General features: G+C 41.7%; 2 protein-coding genes across 6 annotated transcripts in view; one reads left to right on the top strand and one right to left on the bottom strand.

Annotated features, from left to right (window-relative positions):
- Positions 1–396: 396 nt before the first annotated feature.
- Positions 397–20,092, top strand: CCNB2 (cyclin B2). 2 transcript variants are annotated; one of them, XM_085303332.1, is made up of 9 exons: positions 397–567; positions 1,395–1,523; positions 1,598–1,723; positions 2,142–2,312; positions 2,390–2,548; positions 2,878–3,114; positions 3,790–3,930; positions 4,540–4,650; positions 19,809–20,092. In XM_085303332.1, exons 1-9 carry the CDS (start codon positions 544–546, stop codon positions 19,896–19,898), a joined length of 1,188 nt encoding a protein of 395 aa, XP_085159458.1. In that variant the 5' UTR covers positions 397–543; the 3' UTR covers positions 19,899–20,092. The 2 variants fall into 2 exon arrangements, with proteins under 2 accessions (XP_085159458.1, XP_085159457.1); XM_085303331.1 differs by lacking the exon at positions 19,809–20,092 and adding an exon at positions 4,963–7,672 and having other exon boundaries at positions 399–567.
- Positions 6,511–20,269, bottom strand: part of MYO1E (myosin IE) — a 67,179-nt gene continuing 53,420 nt past the window's right edge. The window contains exons 25-30 of one of the 4 annotated variants that reach the window (XR_014895623.1): positions 18,449–18,606; positions 17,693–17,785; positions 14,714–14,918; positions 14,157–14,382; positions 8,801–9,004; positions 8,312–8,392 (exon numbers count right to left, since the gene is read on the bottom strand). Coding sequence is in view for 1 of the 4 variants with exons in the window: in XM_085303330.1 (XP_085159456.1) it covers positions 7,556–7,632; positions 8,223–8,392; positions 14,714–14,918; positions 17,693–17,785; positions 18,449–18,606 (703 nt within the window). In the remaining 3 variants the exon portion in view is untranslated. Of the gene's footprint in view, positions 7,633–8,222; positions 8,393–8,800; positions 9,005–14,156; positions 14,383–14,713; positions 14,919–17,692; positions 17,786–18,448; positions 18,607–20,269 lie in introns of those variants that run through there. The other 3 variants (XM_085303330.1, XR_014895624.1, XR_014895625.1) reach the window with 3 other exon arrangements.

The raw sequence follows: 20,269 nt of genomic DNA, 5'->3' as shown, positions 1-20,269 counted from the left end.
GCCTCGGTAAACAAGAAATGCAAGKATTTAAAGCATCTTTCGAAAGAGATCCGCGGAGAAAGAGAAAAGGGCGCGAGCCTGGCGCCCTGAGAGTGTCGGTGGGGTTCAGTGCCCCTTCCTCGCGTAGGGCCTGCCTGTTTGTGAAGTCTCGGCCCTTGCGCCCGGGGCCGCTCGGTTGCGCGCCGGGCCCGGCCCTTGCGCCCGGGGCCGCTCCTCCGCTCGCGCCCCTCAGCGGTGCTGGCGCCGCCGGGTTCGAGCTGCGCGCGCCCCGCCCTCGGCCCTCGGCCCCCTCACGCGCCGCCCCCCCCCCCCGCCGGGCGGCCTGTGCGGAAGCGGCGGCGCCATTTCCTGTTTGAGCTGGGCCAATCAGGCGCGTGCATCGTACGAAGGTGCCCAATAGGCGCGCGGGCGGCGCGGCAAGCGCGGCGGCGGCGGCGCGAGGCGGCAGTCGGCGCTCGCGGTGAGAGGAGCTGGAGCCGCCGCGGGCTCGAGCCGCCGCCTCCGTCTCTTCCTCCTCCTCCTCCTCCTCCTCCTCCTCGCGCTATGGCGCTGCCGCGCCGCGCTGCCGTGAGTGCCGTGGGTGCCGTGGGTGCCGTGGGCAGTGCCGCGCCGCGAGGGGGGCGGTGAGGAGGGAGGAAGAGGCCTGAGGGGCCCTGTGAGACCAGTGCGCCCCCCCCGCCCCCCCCCAGCACCCCGGGCCGGGCCGGGCCGCGGCGGGACCCTGCGAGTGCGCGTCCGTGTCCGGGGCGCTTGCCGCGGCGGTGACCTCGGCTCCTCCAGGCCTAGCCGACGGCTCTCTCCCTGCCCTCTCCTCCCCCTCGAAGCAAGGGGAGGGCGTGTGGGAGGAGAGGAGGAAATTCAGGCTGCCTGACGAGCCAGTGCAGGAAGGGAAAAACAGGAGTGTTTTTTTTTTTAGACTGACTGTGCGATGTTTTAAACTGAACCCACGAGGAACTCTGAAACCCAGAGGCTTCTTTACCATGCAATATAAGGGATGCTTACTTTTCTGTACATAAAACAATTTTTTATGTATGTGATATGCAGTAAGAACAATTTATTTTTCACCTTCGTGGAAATGTAACTCTAAAGTAGGTAAATGCAGTAAGTAGTTATATTAGAGGTAAGCTTTCTAATGTGGACTTTAATAGTTGGGAGCAGGAAATGAGGTCTGGTCCTTAGCAATCTAATCTTTTAATACAATATCACAGTACTTTGCGTAATCTGTACAGTCAGGACTTTTTTCTTTCTCGAAGCACCTATGAATGAGCAGGAAACAAACTTGGTTGAGTAATGGATAGCGTCTGAGGGGTACCTCAGTGCTATAATGGAGTTAATCATATGAAAATGAAATAAGGTTGGGCTCTGACTTTTAAACTGTGATTTTATCCTTCTAGATCCCTAGAGGGACTGAGAATGCTGTGAATGAACTTCACTGTAAAGCTAAAGCGCAAGTGACAGGCAGAAGGGCTGCTCTGGAAGAAATAGGAAACAAAGTTTCAACACGGGGAATGCACATAGCTAAGGTAAAGCAACATTTGAATCTCCTTGTAGAGAAAGGATATTAGACTTACATTGATAGTTATTATTTTTGTTACAGAAAACTGAACGCTTCAGACCATCTATAAAGCCTACAAAAGGACCTAGTAAGATGACAAATCTAACTGCACTACCTAAACCTCCAGCTGTTGTGAACCAAGTATCCAAAGAAACAAGTGTTCCAAAGGTATAAAGAAGAAATGATGCTGTTCTGATCCTTAATCTGAGACTGATAGCTTGTGCTTTATCCTTAGTGTATTTGCAGAGGTATCCCATTTCCCTGTTGATAAAGTAAAGTCTCTGTGCTGAGGTYGTTGTTTAGTGCATGTTCTAGTTCAAAGCTAATATTAAATATTAGCAGGATTAGCTGTTGAAATATTGACTGAAATGTGAAAGTTTCTCCTTTAGCTGGCAATCACCCAAATGTCTTATTATTATTTTTTGTCTCTGTATGTCATCTTGGTGAAAGCTTGTCCAGCTAGCATACAACCTTTCAAATATTTATATTAARAAAATGTAACATTAGTAGCTAAAAATATGGGGATGGTAGAAAGAACATTGTTGTTTAATCAGTAGATATGTAAGTGCTATAACCTGTTACTTAGGTTCTGTCTCCAGTTCCTATGGATGTGTCCATGCAAGAAGAGGATTTGTGCCAAGCCTTCTCTGACGTGTTGCTCAGCAATGTAGAAGACATTGATGCTGAGGACTGGGACAACCCCCAGCTTTGTAGTGACTATGTAAAAGATATCTATCTCTATCTCAGACAGCTTGAGGTATGAATACCTACATACTGATTCTGTGCTTCTGCAGTATAGTATTCATCTTGCTCATACAATTCCCTCCCTAACAGCTACAGCAATCGGTGCGTCCCCGTTACCTTGATGGGAAGGCGATCAATGGGCGGATGCGTGCGATTTTAGTTGACTGGCTCGTCCAGGTCCACTCAAGATTCCAGCTTTTGCAGGAGACACTGTATATGTGTGTTGCAGTTATGGATCGCTTCTTGCAAGTAAGTGTCTTTAAAAATAGTTTTTCAACACCTGTTTGAATTAGGATAGTTGCTCACTGACAATAATTTTAAAAGGATTTAGGGTTTAGCCTTTCTTTATACCTGGAGAACGTGGTGTGTGATTATGTAAGAGCTTTTTAACAAAACTTTGAGGCTCCTATCCTCTTTGAGCCTGTTGTTATAGGGACTCTTCTGATTCAAAGTGGAAAATCTTATGTGTGCTCTAAGAATAAACTCTATCATCCTGTCATTATGAATGATTAAATTGAAACCTATTCATCTTGAGTTTGATCACTTGAGGTCTGCATTTGTACACTTCTTTATTGCAGAGTCATCCAGTACCCCGTAAGAGGCTTCAGCTGGTGGGTGTAACAGCACTGCTTCTTGCTTCCAAGTATGAAGAGATGTTCTCTCCTGATGTAGCAGACTTTGTTTACATTACTGACAATGCCTACACCAGTGATGAAGTTAGAGAAATGGAAATTGTGATTCTCAAGGAGTTGAACTTTGATTTGGGACGTCCTCTTCCACTTCACTTCTTAAGAAGAGCATCAAAAGCTGGTGAGGTAGGTATTTGTCCTCATTATCTGTAACTTTTCTGTTTGYGTAAAGACAGTCAGAATTGCTGCAGGCATTTTCATCATGTGGTCTGACTTTTCATGACCCAGTATTTGAGCAGAAAGCAATGTTCAGCTATCAAATTCCACTATGTGGTGGCATGACTGCCAGTAATTGTTCATGTGTCTTTGCTGGGACTTGTGTTCAGTCTTAGTTGCTGTAATTTCACTGTTGCAGTAAATTGAACAGATGACTAAAGCAGAACCCTAGCCTTTTGCCTGCTAATTAGTGTTCTCCAGTAAAAGGTTCCCTCAGAAGACCACTGGGCAGCTCTTGAAATAAGCTGACTCCTTAGTAAGGAACTACTTAAGTAATTTCACGTGTTTCTCCCCTCTCCCTGCCTTTAGAGGAAGCATTTGTATCCTAAGCTGGGCACAGAAATGCCCAGTACAGGAGTTTTCTGTTCTGAATGGAGGCTACTCTGGTCTACAGGACTAGTACAGGACTTTGGGCTCAATTTTGACTTAACTGTCCTATTAGGTCCCTAGATTTTAGTAAAGCTCCTTTTGACCTTTTGTTTTTTGCCAAGTTATTTGTCAGTTAATGGCCAGAATAAACAAACCTGGTTCAGCTTGATAAAGTGAAGTAGAACTGTGCAGATTAACAAGCTCTTGATCTGATAGGCTGATGCTGAGCAACATACACTAGCAAAATACCTAATGGAGCTGACTCTGGTGGATTATGACATGGTGCACCATCATCCTTCAGAGATTGCAGCTGCTGCGTTGTGTTTGTCACAAAAGATTCTGGGACATAACAAATGGGTAGGTGTTTTTAGTAAAATTTTATTGTTGTGGGCCYTTTTTTTCCTCCAGTCAGCTAAACTGAGCCATTAAAACTAACTGCTGGAGCTGACTGTGTTTAGAGCAGTAGTGATGCTGGTAGTCAAATGACAGTTGGATGACCTGATTTACTGCTGAAGGCAGAGTAAGGAGTATACATAAAAACAAACTGCAATGCAGTCCCTTGCATGAAAGGGTTTTTTCCTATGAAATTACTGAGTTATCAGAGATGATCACACTGCAATTAACACTTGATCTTTCTGCAGGCTGTAGTACAGGGTAGAATAATTAAATCATGGAATATGAATGCTGAATTGTAGTTGAATTAGTGGTTACCCTTGCTGCTGCTTTCAGCTTCTGCCCAGTGCAGAAATGTGCTTCTTAGCCTTGATGTATCTGTCCAGAGTTTTCACTGCATGCTAGGAACTCTTCTGGATCTGTCCCCTAAACTGATGGTGCAAACTTGTGGAACACAAGGCTAGCTCGCGATGTTTGGGGTGTCGAGTACCTGAGGTGACTCTGTCTTGAGCAGAAACCCTACTTCTTTAAAAGGCTCTTAAGTTTGGGKTTTTTTTTTCTATTACATTGCAGGGTACAAAGCAGCAGTACTATACTGGCTATACGGAAGACAGTCTTGTGATAACTATGAAACACATGGCCAAGAATGTTGTCAAAGTAAATGAGAGCTTAACAAAATACACTGTAAGTATAACTATGGGAGTTGTTTTTAATGTTTTAGAAATCCTTTTGCTACATATTGTAAACACGTAACTAGATGTTCCTTCTATTATCAACAAACAGGCTACTCTGACAAGCTTGAGACAATGTTGCATCAGTTTGCCCAAAATGTTCTGAAGCTTGTGCTCTGCTCTTGCTGCTCTGCATGCTGATTCACTTCTAACCTTACCTTTTATTCAATCAGTTGACAGCTGACTCAAAACTAATCTTGCGCCTAAATATTTAATGACTAAATATAGGTAAATCCTCTATAACGCTTTTGCTCTATTTCTGCAGGCCATAAAGAACAAGTATGCAAGTAGCAAACTCCTGATGATCAGCACAATCCCTCAACTGAACTGCAAGATAATCAAGGACCTAGCTTCATCACTCGTATGATAAAAGTCTAGGCAGACAAGTCCTGCTGATCCATGCACTTTGTCCTCATTTGCCTATTAAGGCAAACATGCTGCTCTTTGTATATAGCCTTTCAGCCTTACCATAGCCATTTCAGACTTGCTCTGAAACAGACCTTTTAAATGTGCCTTGTAATACAATGCTATACCTAGAAATAAAGCTCCCTTTTTAAAAAAAAAAAGAAAAAAAGAAAAAAAAATCTGGTATTTTCAGTCAATATTGTGACTGTGACTATCTAGACATGTCTGCAGTCCAATTTTCAAGCAGGACATTGGACTATGTAGATGACTGATGCAGCTTGCAGTAGAAGTGCATGATTTTCTCATTGACTGTTGATTCCTAGCTTCATAGTGGGTTATACTTACTAATTCTTTTTTTCTTCACTCCTAAGGTAAGAAAGAGTAAGCAGACAGTTCATCTTTTGGTGTATTTTAAAGGATACCTAAATATCTGGTTTATCTTGACATCTTGTCCTGTAAGAAAGAGCATACTTTTTTTTTTTTTGTGTGTGTGTGCGTGTGTGTGTCCTGTGTACTTGGAGTTAGGGAAAGAAGWAGGCCTTCTGTATTGCATCATATTGTAGCCTTTTAAGTCCCTGTGTTGAGCAACTGTAAGATGTTGTATTCTCTATCTTTGTTTGCCTAAACAAAGGGGGCTGAGGCAGGAAGATTTTATTTTTTTTTATATATATATGTGTGTGTGTGTGTGTGTGTATAAATATTTTAAAGTATGACTTGGCGCATAAAAGGGGAGGAGAACTCTGAACCAAGTCAGCTCTTAAAAACTGATTTGATATTCAGATCCAGCCCTTCCATGTCTGGTCCCATCCCCCTTGCCTTCTTTCAGTAAATTTTGGAGGCTACAGTCAAACCCACTGTAAGTAGATTCTTCCATATCGTTTTCAGTTTTCCTTTCCTTTCTGTCTTTGTTGTGCTGAATTCAATGTTTCCCTTTTCCCAGTGTGTTTCCCCTGTGTAGGTGTGCACGCTCTGCTGTGCAAGGGGCAAGCCAATGCCTTCCGATGGAAGAATGTTGAAGTTGCAGGCTTTTATCTCCTTGAGCAAGAGATTTATTTTCTCCTACGGTATGAATGTGCCAAGCACCGGTACTGCTAATGGGGAYGTACAACAGCCTCCAGGACTGAGGCGCTAGCCTCCAGTCCGGGTGAAAACAAACAGCTTCTGCAGTCAGTGAGCTCCTAATGGTGTCCATGAGGTTTGCGTGCCTAAATTATGCCTAGACAATAGTGTGCGTCTGTGCGCGTGTGCGTGCGCGTGTGTCTGCGTGTGTGTGGGGCGGTTGAATCTTGCGGAGTTCTGTTTTTGGAGACAAAGAGAATTTTTTAGACGTATGCAGTAAAAGCCAACAAACTTGCACTTTGAAGAGATTTGCCCATATATGCTCCTGAAAACGAACTACAAGGAATAGAACAGTTCAGCAAACTCTTTCTTGTGTTTTATTTTATGGAGGTTCAGGAAACAAAGCATGAATGCCGGTATCTATGGTAAGCAACAGCCATTTTGAATGGTGTGGGAGGCAATCAGGCTTGAGCAGTAACACTTTTTACGTTGTTTAAAAGGAGTAGTGCATGTCTTTAAGTACCTGGCATAAAAATTCTAGTACAACTACATTATGAATAAGAACAGTGGACTACTACATTATATATTCATACATGTTTCTACCATATTCAGGTTTCTATATACACTATATGATCTGTTTCTGTAAATGTACAGCTCTGCATAAAGACATTTCTTATAACAGGTAGAGCATTAAACATAAATCCAACATGGGCCAGCCATATTCTAATATAAATCTTGGAGAAGGCAACCTTGTTTAGTGTACAGTACTGCATCATTTTCTGTTTTCTTTTTATAGTGCCTATTGGAGTCCCTAAATATATCAGCAAACACAAATTAGTTCCATTACGCCTCTATACAGAATTATTTAAATATACCATCACAGTAGATTTTTAGATGGCAATATCCCAAGTGATCCTAAATCTTTTTGACATGTAGCAGCATACTTAGTATGTTCCCCAGAATGATCTGCATTAGAGGAAATGTCCATTTAACATTTTCTTCATTAGATAATTAAAAAGATTACTGATATTCAACTAAAAGGCACTTATTAAATACACCCCTTTCAAAGTCCCTGGTCCCAGATTGCAAAGCACCTTTCAGTTTCAGGAAGATAGTAGGTCTAAGCATTCTTCACTCAGTGGGTGTCAAAACCAGGTTTTAAATAGAATAAATAATTTGTCAGTATGTCCATTGCTGTGTGTTTCTGAGGCAAAGATCAAAGCGTGCACTGTGGAAAGCTAACTGATTTTTCTTCCTGCTTGTTTACAACTTCACTGGTGAAAATGCTGCTGAGACTGACAGATCTCAGATGAACAGTGTCCTGAAGGCAAGGGAAAATATCTTCAACCACTGGTAATATTATGCCATTTTTCATCTGACAAATCCTTAGTCTTTTATATCTTGGTCACATAATTGTTGGGAAACAGACCTTGTTTCCCTCGTAGTCTTCCTGTCCACCAACCAGAAGGATCTACGACAAAGAAATAAAATTAAGCACTCAAGTCCTGTAATCCTTCCTATGTGTGTGTCACAGCTGTTTTTGTATGTGGTTGTGGGCTTTGAGGGGATTTTTTTTTTGGCTATACTTGCAAAACTGTTCCAGAACAAGCGGAAACCTTCTCATGAAGGACTGAGGATAAATAACTTGGAGAATCTAAGTTTGCTAATCTTTTGGCTATAATGCTATGCCTAATCTGGTTGCTCTGGCAACATCCAGGAGTTGGAACAGCTTTATTTATTACTTGGTTCTTGTGCATAAGCTGTAGCTTGGGCTTATTTTCATCCAGAGGTGGTGATGGGAGTGCTGTCTAACAGAATTTAAAGTCATACAGTAAGGAATAATTCAGTGGGTCACCCTAGTATGCTTTTAAGTGCACAAGTTTGCTGTAGGTGCGATGACTTCTCTGCCTGCTTTTTTTGAGGTATCACAGGAGTTTTCAAGCCTAATGAGGGGGAAATGATGTTGAGGTAGCTGAAAAAGTCATGTCTTAACTGATTATGACAGTGTACCTTCAAGATCAGTAGTTTACTCACAAAAGCTTTCGTTACCTCTTTACATACCTTCTTTGATTATATCGATCACGTCGTTGGCATTAAAGCTAAGTTCATCTGTGTCCTGAGCGTCATATGCATACAGCGCCCTGCACTGTGGTACCTGAGGCTTGGGTTTTGGCTGTGGTTTAGGTCTTCCCCCAGCTGGTGGGGGCCGGTTTGTTGTTTGTCTGCGAACGCTAATGAGGAGAAAAAGGTTAATGTACTTAAAAGCTATGACTTGAAGCTGAACTTAATCAACCCCCTCTGTCCTAAAGAGCATCATAAAACAAGGGAAAAGGAACGCTCACTTGAGTATCACAGCAGTTTAAAATGTAAATGTAAGACTTGTTAACATACATACAGTTGTCACTCCTTCCCTGCTAAGCTTCTARGCTAGATGAATAGGTGCTGCCAACCAGCTGTTCTAATGCATGGGGTAAGACATTTAGTGCTCGGGCTTGAATGCAAAAAAACAAATGTGTGCATGCAGTTCATGCATCTACATGGCTTAGTCTCTCTCCCCACCCTGCCCCAGCTTAACCAGCGCTCAAGTKTCCACTATTTCTTTAAAAAGACAGTTCTAGCTCACAGACTTGCTACTTTACCATTCTTGTGACTAAGCTGAAAGTGATACTGCATCTCTTAAGTTGCCTCAGATTCCAGGGCCGTCTATGGACTTGTTGTGTTATAGTCAACTCTGAAGCAGCAGAGGAAATGCTGCGCAAACTGTCACAGCTGTGACCACTCCAAAGATTAGGAAGGGGAAAGAGGAAAGAAATGCATTTTGCCAGCTCATCAGCTAATAAAGGCTGGAAGAGAGAACAAGTATTAGATCCAGTTTGGTGGCTGTTTTTTTTCTTTCTTTTTTTTTTAAAAAAAAACAAAACAAAACACACACGTTTGTGTTGAATGACTAAATGTTGCAATGATGTGGAAGAGGTGGAGCTGTGATAATACTATGCAATGATGTGATTACAGAGGTCTTGCAGAAAAGATTTGCAGTTATTAAAAAACTACTAAACCTAGAATTTATAGTAGTCAATGGTCTATCTGGTTATAATTTTACATTTCTGTAGTGAGCTGCACCAGAAAATGAGGTCGCTTTAAAATGCGTTAACTTATCTAAGAATAAAACAAATTCTGCTGCTCTAAAATACTACGCCTAAAAATGACCTCTGTAATGGTTGTGGTTCTGAATTCCTTAACTAACAACTGACTCACTCTGGCGCCGGCCTGGTGTATAGATGACACTAGCTCCTTGCCTTCTGAAAAGGGCAATGGCAAAGAAAACCAATCTCCCTGAATGCCTCTGCTGAACAGAGCAGTTTTTTTTTTTTTTTTTTTAAATCAAACTAATAAGGGATGTTGTAAAGCTCAGGAAGCAAACCATGCAGGCGTCCTGTCTTCTGTGAGTACTGAGACTATTGTAGAATGTCTGGGATGTTTGTTTTCATACTTTAATAGTTAAGAACTTATCAGAGAGAAAATTAATGATAGCATAAACTGATGTGCAAGTGCAAGAAATGGGCCTGCCCAACACCTCTCCCCCAGGCCCTTCCTGAAATTAGTTGTACTGGTCTCCCGCACTTTTTTTGTATGAGTGGAGTTGTTTTTTTYGGGGGGTGGAGGCAGGAGGAACTGTATTTCTGGACTGAATTTGGAATTGATCTAGCTGAAAAATGAGCTGCATATTTAGCTATGTTAGTGTGCAGACCAGTCAAGTCCCTAGTACTTTCCTCAGTGAGAGGAAGCAGCAGTTTGCAGGTAGTATGAAGCAGCTTGTTGAAAAGAATCAGCACTCCTGTTTCGCTGGCAGTGCTGGCTGATCAGGTACAAGTGCTGAGCAAATGAAAACCTGAATCATATTGTATTCTCCTGATATTTAGTTGACCCACTTGAGTGAGTGAGTGCAGCTTTCTGTTCAGGAATCCATACAGGCTCCATGCAGTGGCATGGATTTCAGTTTGCATCCAACTCTGAAGCCAATCCGCAGGCCTAGGAAAGCAAATGACCAGGCAGAAAACTGCCTGGGAAACTTTCTCGCCATTTCCTCCTGTATCTTGTGCCGGCAGGGACAGCGCAGCTGGCGCGTGGGCTTGCTACAGTTTTGGCGAATGTTTAGCGCTCCTTTTTCCTTCGGCACGAAGCGCTGAGTCAAGCGACGCTGAGCTAAACAAGGCGCGGTGGTTTCGCTGCGGCCGGGCTCTGCTCCGCTCCGCTCCGCTCCGGGTTGAGCGGCGAAGCCTGGCGCAAGCGGGCGGCGGCGGCGGCAGGGGGCGCGCAGCAGCCGCCCGGGGCCGTGGGAACGGCCCGTGGTCTCGCTAACTGGCGCGTTCGGCAACAGTTTCCGCAAAGGGGTATATACAGGAGGTAGCGTTGCAATGCTCCTTTCCATGCAGAGATTAGATTGAAATTTGGCCTGGCAGTAGCTCTGGGTGTATGTACTAGTTTCTGTAATTGGTGGTGGTGGTAGAGTCAGTAACTAGGTTGTACTAAAATCATGGTAAATAGTTGACAAGTTGGTCTTTTGACTTGTGTGCTCAGAATTGGTATTATTGCCATTACTCAAGTAATGTACGCACTGCCTCAAAACAAATTTATTCTCTTSCTAGCGCTTTCTACTTTATCCTATGTGCCTATTCCTAGACTATCCAACACTTCTCAGAGCCACAAAGACGTAAAAATTCTTACATATCTGTTCCAYGTCCAACTTCATTGGTCTGCACTCCCCTCAGGGTGGAACATCACACTCCCCACYACAGCTAAGCAAAATACTATACCCCAGGTTCCATTTTATATAGAGAAAGCAGAACAAACTGTTCTGTATGGTTGAGAGATTTACTAGGCACTTACTTACTGGAATATTAACTTCTAGAAAATTAACTTTACTAGGCTCTTTTTTGCCAGGCCTCTCACTTTCCAGCTTAACATGCCTGTATTGCTACTGCACATTGCCTAAAGCTGCAGACTGCTTTAACAAAACAAAGAACCAAAATACGTCTCCCAAACAGCCACTTCCCCTCTTACTTCCTTTCACCCAGAATCATTAACTCTGCGACCAAAGCAGTCTCYGTTCTTGCTTGTGGCTTTCTGTAGAAGCCCAACTTCCACAAACCCCACGCAGAGGGGTGGGTAGCAGAGCCCTGCTTGTTCTGGTTACAATTACTGCTGTGGCTGCCTGTGGGGTTTTTCTTCTACTGCTTTTGAGCTTGTGTGGTTGTCAGTAGAACAAGAAAGACATCTTTACTGTCTGACCTAAGATACTGTTTTTTTTTTTTTGTTTGTTTTTGTTTTTGTTTACCTCAATTATACCTGTTCTTAAAAATGGTAAGTATGGAAAATAGAAGCATTAATATGTGCTAATCATGCCGGTAAACTTGTGCAGTAAGATGGAAAGGGATGATGATTAGGAGCTAATGCTGTGGTGTGAGGCACCTGGTCTTTTTTTTTTTTTTTTTTCTTTTTTTTTCTTTTTCTCCCCTTCTTTTTTTCTTTCTTTCTATCCCATATGATAGCGTTAGTGACTGACACTGTATACCACTATGTTTTTTTTTTTTCTTTTTTCTTTTTTTTTCTTTTTCTCCCCTTCTTTTTTTCTTTCTTTCTATCCCATATGATAGCGTTAGTGACTGACACTGTATACCACTATGTATTTGGTGGTTGCTGCATCRCTTTTTTACAATAGTGAATGTCATTCGTAGTTGTCTGGTAGAAATTGCAATGCTTTCATCCTATGTCTTAGTTGTGTGGGTCTTTTTTTTTTTTCCCTTCTTTTTTTTTCTTTTTGTTAAATTAGCTGTATTCTAAAAAAAGTAAACAGCTAATGTGGGAAAAAGCTCTTATAGTAAACTGGCATGTAGTGAGAATATCTCACCACTTCAAGGAATGGAAGTTACTAGTTTACAAAGATGCAAGCATGTTTAGAAATGCTAGCACCTACTGAAAATTACTTGAGGAATTCTCAAAATTAGTAAGAGACTTTCATTTTTTTGTTATTTGATGACCAATCTTAAATGGAAAGATGTTCTAGGTATGCTTATAATTTCTTTATGGCTAGCTTTGGTGCATASTGGAAAAATGCCTAGTATTAGTATGATGGCGAGGACAACATGCACCTGCCTGGTTTTGCTGCAGGACAGACCACATTCACTCTGTGAATGCAGCGGTTGGAAAGCGCCTGCTTAGAAATTCCATGCGTATCTTCTGATACTGAAGATCTATCAGTTCCACATACAGTCACTGTTTGTTTTTTAGGAGTTGTCTACTGCTCCCATCTTCTCGTCATTGGTATAAAAGAGCTATAGAAAGTACTATAGTATTAGAGCCAGCTGGATTACACAAAAGGACAAAACATATGCTTAGTCTACCAGGAGCTTCTGGACTAGACCATGGGCTAAGGACCTCTGGCAGTGACATGCGTTGGCACTTGGCTGTAGCCTGACAGCTGAGAAGGGTCTGCTGGTATAAAACATAGCACTTCATCCAGTTAAAGGCTTTTGGCTGCCTCTAAGAGCCCATGGCCATGTGGACCACTGGAGGAGAGAACTGAGTGTCTCCACCTAACCCCTAAAACTATTCCAGAGCAAAGGCAAATATGATAAAAAGGGTTATGGAGAGCAGAGTGGTAGGTGGAGACAGGACAAATGTTTAGCTTAATCTTGACTTTTCCCAGATTATTGCAAGTACAAGCTGTTACACGCTTGTCAAAACAATCTAACCTGGCAGCTTGGATTTTAACAGCTTGGAGTAAGAGAATAGCATGATTGTTGCACATTTGTCTACAGTGAGCAGCAACACCACCCCTTTAATAGGGGACGTGAGTACTGCCTACTCCTGTGGTTGAAGAACACTTACTTTACCTTACTTTGGCATATTCAGGCCCTTCCTTAAGCAAAATCCCTAATACAGTAGCGTCTTTTATTTTCGGGCCTTTCAGGCCATAACCTTCAGAGGATATATGGGCTCGTGTGGTCAGTGAAGGCTCAGACTCTGCTGTCTGCTGTGGCCTGGGCTACATGGCCACAGCAGGAGAAAGTAACACCAGTCTGTCAGAGGGAAGGGGAGAAAGAGAGCCTGTTTGGAGGAAGAGAGGCTGAGAGGGGCAGATGGATGAAATGAAGGTTGCTAAGAAGCTGCCAATATAGAGATCTGAGCAAAAAAGTCTGAATTTCCCCTCTCTCTCCATTCACTATCATTTGGCCCAGAGATGCAAGAAAGATGATGATTAGCGGAGTACCAGGGCTTCTTACTTAACAAGGAAGAGGGGAACCCTCTCTGCCACTGGCAGGCTAGCGAGCTTACATCATGCTTGTTTACATGGATAGCTGTCTGCACTACTACCATGAAAAATATTTAAGCCTTACTACAGTGGATTTTATTTCTATCTATTGATGTAATTTTCCTTTATTGATTTAATATGCCCTGGGATATTCAGCTATTACAAATAATGATTTCTTTGAGAATCAGTTGCATAAGAGTTGAACTGCACAAACAAGAAGTGATCAGCAAGAAGAAATACAAATTGCTTTTTCAAGAATAGATTTTTTTTGCTAAAATTGCTGAATAGGCAGTAGTCTTTGACAACTAAGTGGCATTCAAATTCTCACTGCAGCAGAACTCCACTAATGAGCAAGAAAACAGAATATAAAGTGCTAAATTAAAGTAGAAATTGTTTAGTCACTAAAACCCTTTACATTTTGTAAGGCTTTTAACATTCTGAAGCCCCATATATTTTTAACAGAAAACTTTGTTCTCAACTCTGCAAGCAGCTGTTCCAGCTCTTGACTGAAAATGGAGAATAGGCAAAACCTCTGTATGTGTTCCTACGCTATTAATGACTCACAGACAACATCAGCACAAAGTTGTCTTTCCCTCCCTACTAATCCCCTGATCTTGGTTCTTCCTTTCCGCCACTTCTCTTGATAGTTTTGATGCTTTTGAAATTTAGCTATTGGGAAATACCTGGTCACAGCAGTAAAATTATTCCTCCTCCTTCCCCCAACTGCAGCTTAGAAGTCTGAGGGTGAATCCAATGCTCTACCATCTGCCTGACACTGACGTTAACATTGGACTGTACAGACGCTGTATATGAGGCAGGAGTCAAAGTTGCTGGCTGAAACAAAAGGACCATGAGCCACTTTCTCGGCTGACAGGGGCCATGGAGCACAGGACATCTACTGTTACTGATCTGTAAATCAGAAGTGATATAAAGCCTAGTCAAAGCCCAAGTGTTTTGCTAGTCTTAAGGAGAAGGTACCATGCAAGATATTTAAGGTACAATTAAGATATTTAATATTGGACCTATGGAACCTGGTTCACCTTCACGCCTGAAGGCCTATGAATTGTGATGGAATATGTATTTTGAAATCTTATGGAAGATGACGAGACCTTTGAKTGTAGCTCAGTAGCATACACTGGTATCTTGTACACAATAACTTTATCAGCCATGAATGGTTTGAATGTGTGAAGTGACTTACAGAAATTGACTCTTCTTTTTCTGATTTTATGTAAAATCTTACCCAGCTGCTCCTTGGTCAGGTACTTTGAGGAAATCCAGGCTATGCGGTTGCTCTGAAATCCTGCCTGATCCTCCTGACAGCTGCTGTGGTAAAGGTGGTCGGATCATACTTGTGTACAGGTTTTTCTGATTGGCCCGGTGATTTGCTGGGACTTGGGAATGTAGTACATCCTGTGGGGGAGTTATTACTCCATTCTGATGATGACCTGGAAGTAAAGAAAGCATGAACACATCCAGTCTAAATTACGGCTCAGAAAAGATAGCCTTTTTCTTCTGTCAGTGCTTCAGCTGTCAGATAGACTCAGCTATCAACGAACTTAAAATAAAGCTACAATCCCAAAGTTTCACCTATACATGGTGAAACAGTTTCAGGTTCATTGATGATCTGTTTTGGATGATATGGTCATGACTTCACAGATTCTTGCCACGTGCCTAGAACGTTACAAGTGTGCAAGAGGACCTGCAAAGTGCTCAGCTGAATTCAACCTCATTAATGTTACCTAATGTGTAACTACCATATCTCTATTTAAAAACAATATGTAAAATTTTATCTAGATGGTCTTAATCAGAAGTTATGTAGAGATGCACYCTGGATATTAATTTAATGTTAAAAGGGAACAAATGACTAAAAGTCTAAACTTCCTGACATTTTTTTAAAGTTGATAGAAATACTTGCCTATTTAACAAGAAAGTTAGAAAAAGAAAAATGACTTGTTTAAAATGAGTTTGAATTTTTCAGATGTTGATAAGGGTAAATGCTTTTTAAAGAAACTATGCCCCTTAAGTGACTTTCAAACAAACCCACCCATGTTTGAGCTACTTCCAGGAGGATCAGCGCTGAAGGAGTTCAGTTCTGCATTCTTTGCACTCCTAAAACTCCCACTGAATTAAATGGGAGCTATGCTTATATTCAAAATCAGATTGGTTACTGCTGTGGATGCTGTGCATCCTCTTCTTTTTTCCCTCGAGATTATGCCAGATGAAAATTAGCACAAGATATAGCCATGCAAAGAAGAGAATTCATCTTGTGACACTAGAGAAAAGCCTGCTGCATTCGGCAGCTAGTCTTCACTGCTGATAATCTCTTGATGCTATGGCAGACCTTAAGTAGTCATAAATTCATACATAAAACTCACTTTGGGGCCCAAATGTGTCATTAAGCTAGTAGCACATGTACATTATGGTTATATAAATAAAGGTTTATTTAATTCTGAACATATATATAAAACAACCTGTTCAGCTACTGGACCACTGTAATTTCAAAACGTCTTCTGCTATTTGCATGTCTATTTCAAGTGAGGAAGGATGATGGATCACAGAGTTTCTTTCCCACAGTGTGGAAGCAGGATGAAGAAAGTTGTTTGCGACGTTCAAGGTGGTAGATGCCAATTGCCTGAGGCTCCTTGCAAGTCCTGGCCAATCTCTTTGGAAGACCTTTGTACCAGTTGTCTTTCTTTTATCTCAGTTTCCAGCTCTAACTGGCTATTTTAGAAGAGGAATTTACTTTTCTTTTTTTAAAATAATATGTGGTAAGGCAACTGAGTTGAGGTCTGTGTGGAAGATTTCTGCACATGCTTTTAAATAGACTACCCTAATCTGTAAGGGTCAACACAGCATTTAACTTTAGTAGGTACGCTTATCCTGCCAGGAGGCCACAGAGAGGTAGGTACCAATGGCTCATGAACATCTGTAGTGTAACTTGAGAGGAAGTTAGCCCAATGTCTTACTGCACAAAAAGGCAGGACCTTCTAATAAGGACTCTGACTTACCTGTTCAGTGGTTATCACAAGCCCTGGGGGAATATATGATGATAAAAAGGCCACACTACAGGCATGGGCATCCACTGGAGCCAGTGGCTTGAGTACAAATCTACATTCGAACTATTTTAACATAAGGCAAGTTTGGGCTTGCTCTTCCATCATGACACTCTTATCTAACCAATTATTTTTGTCTTTTTCATGCAGCTGTAAAACTACTGAAAGAAGTTTAGAAAATATTGTTAAAATAGACATTCCTTGTTYTATGTGACCCTATTTGGTATGACCACAGTACTGGTCTCTATGAACAGTCAGAAGCAGTGGTYTGCAGATTGCTTAACAACTTCTTTAACTACAGTAATTTAAATATCTTGCCACTTTACTGCAAGCAGTTCTTGCAGACCATGCACACCTTATTTGACTCAGACTACTATGAGGCCTTGATCGGATCAGGAGTTGCTTGTTTAATTTTGTGACCCAGGCTGGTTGTACATCTGATTTATACTCTTAGCATTATGCTTCTCAATAAACAGCAGCTGACTGAAAGAGAGCCCTTTGTCAAAAACGCACTGGGGAGTGTAAGGAAAAAAAAAACACTTGGAAAATAGTGGGTCAATGGGATATTGTTCTCTCCTCTGAGTTCACAGGCTAAAATAATCATATCTTTCAAGGGCAGAAGTGAAACACCCTAATGACATAAACCTCATTTAAAAAAAAACATGCTACTTACTGGCATGGCTGATATGTTTCAGCATTTAGCCGATAAAAAAAGCTGTTATGTAACAGGATAGAACAACCAGACATAAGTTGCGTTGCGTATTGTTTTGCATATTGCTTATGGCACTGAAAGCAGTTTCACTGTTAACCATGGTCTGTATCTGTGCTCAGTGTATATATCTTGCCCTAAAAGGAGAGTGAACAAGACTATGAGGCTGGTTTTATATTCAGTGTTTTATAGTAAGATGCTGAGTATGGCATCCATGACAACTGGGACATGTCTGGTGGAATACCAGTTTGGTTGTCACCAACCTCCAACAACATACCTGATTAAATCCCTACAGAGATGAAAATCCTTTTCAACTACGTATGTTTCAGTAAGGATCATTCAAATATTATTTGAAAACTTTACTATGACATTTTTACTGTGAAAAAAAATCAGATGACAACAGTTAAGAGAGACTGAATTTGGAACTTTCTTTGTGCCCAAGGCTAAGAAGACTTACCGGGAGGAGGAGGTGCGGCTCTCATAGGGTATGTCTGACCTTGAGATCTGCTGGAATACCCTCTGCTTTGGGTAAGGTTCTGTCTAGTAGGGCCTGTAAGAAACCAGCAACATTTTGTTATCCTTTCTGAATTAAAATCATTAGATAGGTCCTTCTGGCTACCAGACCTCTCCTCTGTGATAAGACAGGGCTGATCTTTAAGAATAAAGAATCTGCCTCTTAACGGGTTTGTTAGCCAGATCATGCTCAAGCTTTCAGTGCAACAAGGATGACTTGGACATATTCTCCCTTTTGTGATCCAGTTCAGTTATATTATTCAAACTTAAGCTGTCTGAAGGCTGCTGTAAAGGGGACCCAAAATACCTTTCCTCCTATCACTTGTCCTATCCTGATGCAGAGCCTTCTGCATTAACAAGACCGTAGGAACTGCAGGAGCTTAGAGCTTTTCCCTGAACTGCTTCACTAATGTGCTGTTTGTACTGCATCACATGATTAAATACCACAGGGAAAAGAATTTCAGATACCTCAGAAACAGTCACTATATAATGGTGAAAGAAACGAATTCCAGAAAGACTGCAGAGCAGCAGGGAAATCTGTATTATCATTGGGATCTATAACTTGGTCTTCTTTTCAGTGTTACAGAGAAACAATAAAGAACAGGCTGAGTCTAGATGCAAGCAAGGAGAGAAAGAAAGAGTCAACCATTCACTAAATTTCTAAACCGTTCATTAATTTCTAAAGGAAGTTCATACTTACGGGAATTCTTTGGTAGCCCTGGTCCAATGCTGATCTGCAGCACCTTATTACTTGGCTTGAGAATGGCTATGTCGCCTTGGCCTTGCATAAATTGTACTTGACGAGAACCACTAGAGCTCCAGGGACCCCAGTTTTCCTTTTTCAGCTTCACTTCAAGTCTAATATAAGTACATGAANNNAAAAAAAAAAAAAAAAAAAAAAAAAAAAAAAAAAAAAAAATCCAGAAAGCATTTGTGTCTGAAATCAGGACAATATCACTTAGCAGCAGATAACTTAGAATTGTAAAAATAAAAAGACCTGTAAAGATAGCTAAGACTGAGAAACTGTATTCCTGGACTAAATAAGCTAACATGAAACATCTAACTAAATCTGTTTCTTGCTTTTTTAAAATGTTCTACTTTTTACTCATGCTTTTAACTTTCCCAGCAGAGCTACTCAAAGGGAGTTGAGATGCTCAGGAAAGGATGGAGAGTGTAGTGAGCTTTTTGGGAAAATCTGCCAAGATCTGAGCAACAGATGTGTCTGCTGTCACACAGATACAGGCACTGCCTCTGCAGGAGGAAGCTAGTTAGCGCTCCATTCCTAAGCAGTCTTCTGTATATGCTATTAGATAATGTATATATGCTTTAGGAGTGGGTTTTATGCATGTTCTGGAAGTGTACAGTCCTGCATATATACTTGAATCTTCCTAATTTAGAGATTTTTTTTTCCAAATGTATATACTCTTTCCTAGTACTTCCACACTATTTKCTCTGTATTGTAACTAGATAAAAGCTAACAAATCTATGTTTTTTTATTTTTTTTGGGGGGGGCAAGGCTCAAAAAGTGTAATACATTACATTTTACATGAACAAAAGCAAGTACTGGCTTTGGATTCCCAGGTTGTAAGAGTATATGCCACAGGAACAGTTCACACTTCACCCTGTCCTCCTATGCCATTATARAACTAAACTAATAACGTCCTGTTGTCATTTATAATCCTACACTTTGATGGAAACAAAATAAACATGCAAATCTCAGGCTTGCTGTTGCTAATCTGCTTAAAGAGTAGGAGTATTAACAAAAACATGTTTGTTGGGATAGTTTCCAGGATGTCCTTACAGCTAAAATGGACATCAAACATTCTGCAGCTTTGCAGGCTTGCTTCTGAAAATTGCTCATAAAATTATTTAGTCAATGAGGCTACTTCAGGCCCTCTCTCATCCTGCAGTCTTCTGTCTCTTTCCCTCTACCCCCGCCTTAAAAAAAAAAAAAAAAAAGAAAGAAAGAAGGAAAACCTCAGAAGAGATGTTATTTCAGATTATAACATTATGACTCTGGAATTTTATCTTCTAAACTCTTCATCATAACTTCTTCACAGCACTGGGGCAAGATTAAGGAGTTTGAAGAGGATGGGATGCTCCCTTCTTGTGCTAGGACCCAGCAGCCAGCCCAGAGATGCAGAGCTTAGATGATGGTTGCACCTGTGCTGCGCAGAGACGGGCCTGTGCCTGGCTGTGGGGCAGGCTGCCTTGGCTGCCTTGCAGCCTGCCAAAGCGCCGGCCCTTGGGCCCGACGCCTCCTTCAGTAGCACAAAGGCAGCTCAGCGACACTGAAGGCAACTCATCTACACTGAAGCCTTGCAGCGCACAGCCAGCAGGAACCCCGGCCACTGGCCCAGGTACACTCCTAGGCTGTTATTCTCAATAGCTGCAGCAGTCGGCTTGCCTTCTTGCACACTTAGATTTTTACACTGTGCTGCTTCTGTTAAGTCTGTAGCAAAGCTTTGTGTCTGGAGCTCAAAAATTCCAGCAAAAGCAAAGACTATTCTTAGAAGCCCAT

Source organism: Rhea americana, unplaced genomic scaffold, assembly GCF_003343005.1.
Source record: "Rhea americana isolate MKP2758 unplaced genomic scaffold, rheAme1 scaffold_2, whole genome shotgun sequence".
NCBI classification, from domain to species: Eukaryota; Metazoa; Chordata; class Aves; order Rheiformes; family Rheidae; genus Rhea; species Rhea americana.
Note: the sequence above shows the minus strand (reverse complement) of the source record. Positions and strands in the feature narration are given on the sequence as shown.

What these genes read in the sequence shown, in the direction of transcription:
- CCNB2 (XM_085303331.1), top strand. Translation starts at nt 544, where the DNA reads ATGGCGCTGCCGCGCCGCGCTGCC. An exon ending in TCTATCTCAGACAGCTTGAG is followed by an intron (nt 2,313 to 2,389) that starts GTATGAATACCT and finishes CCTCCCTAACAG; the next exon opens with CTACAGCAATCGGTGCGTCC. An exon ending in TTATGGATCGCTTCTTGCAA is followed by an intron (nt 2,549 to 2,877) that starts GTAAGTGTCTTT and finishes TCTTTATTGCAG; the next exon opens with AGTCATCCAGTACCCCGTAA.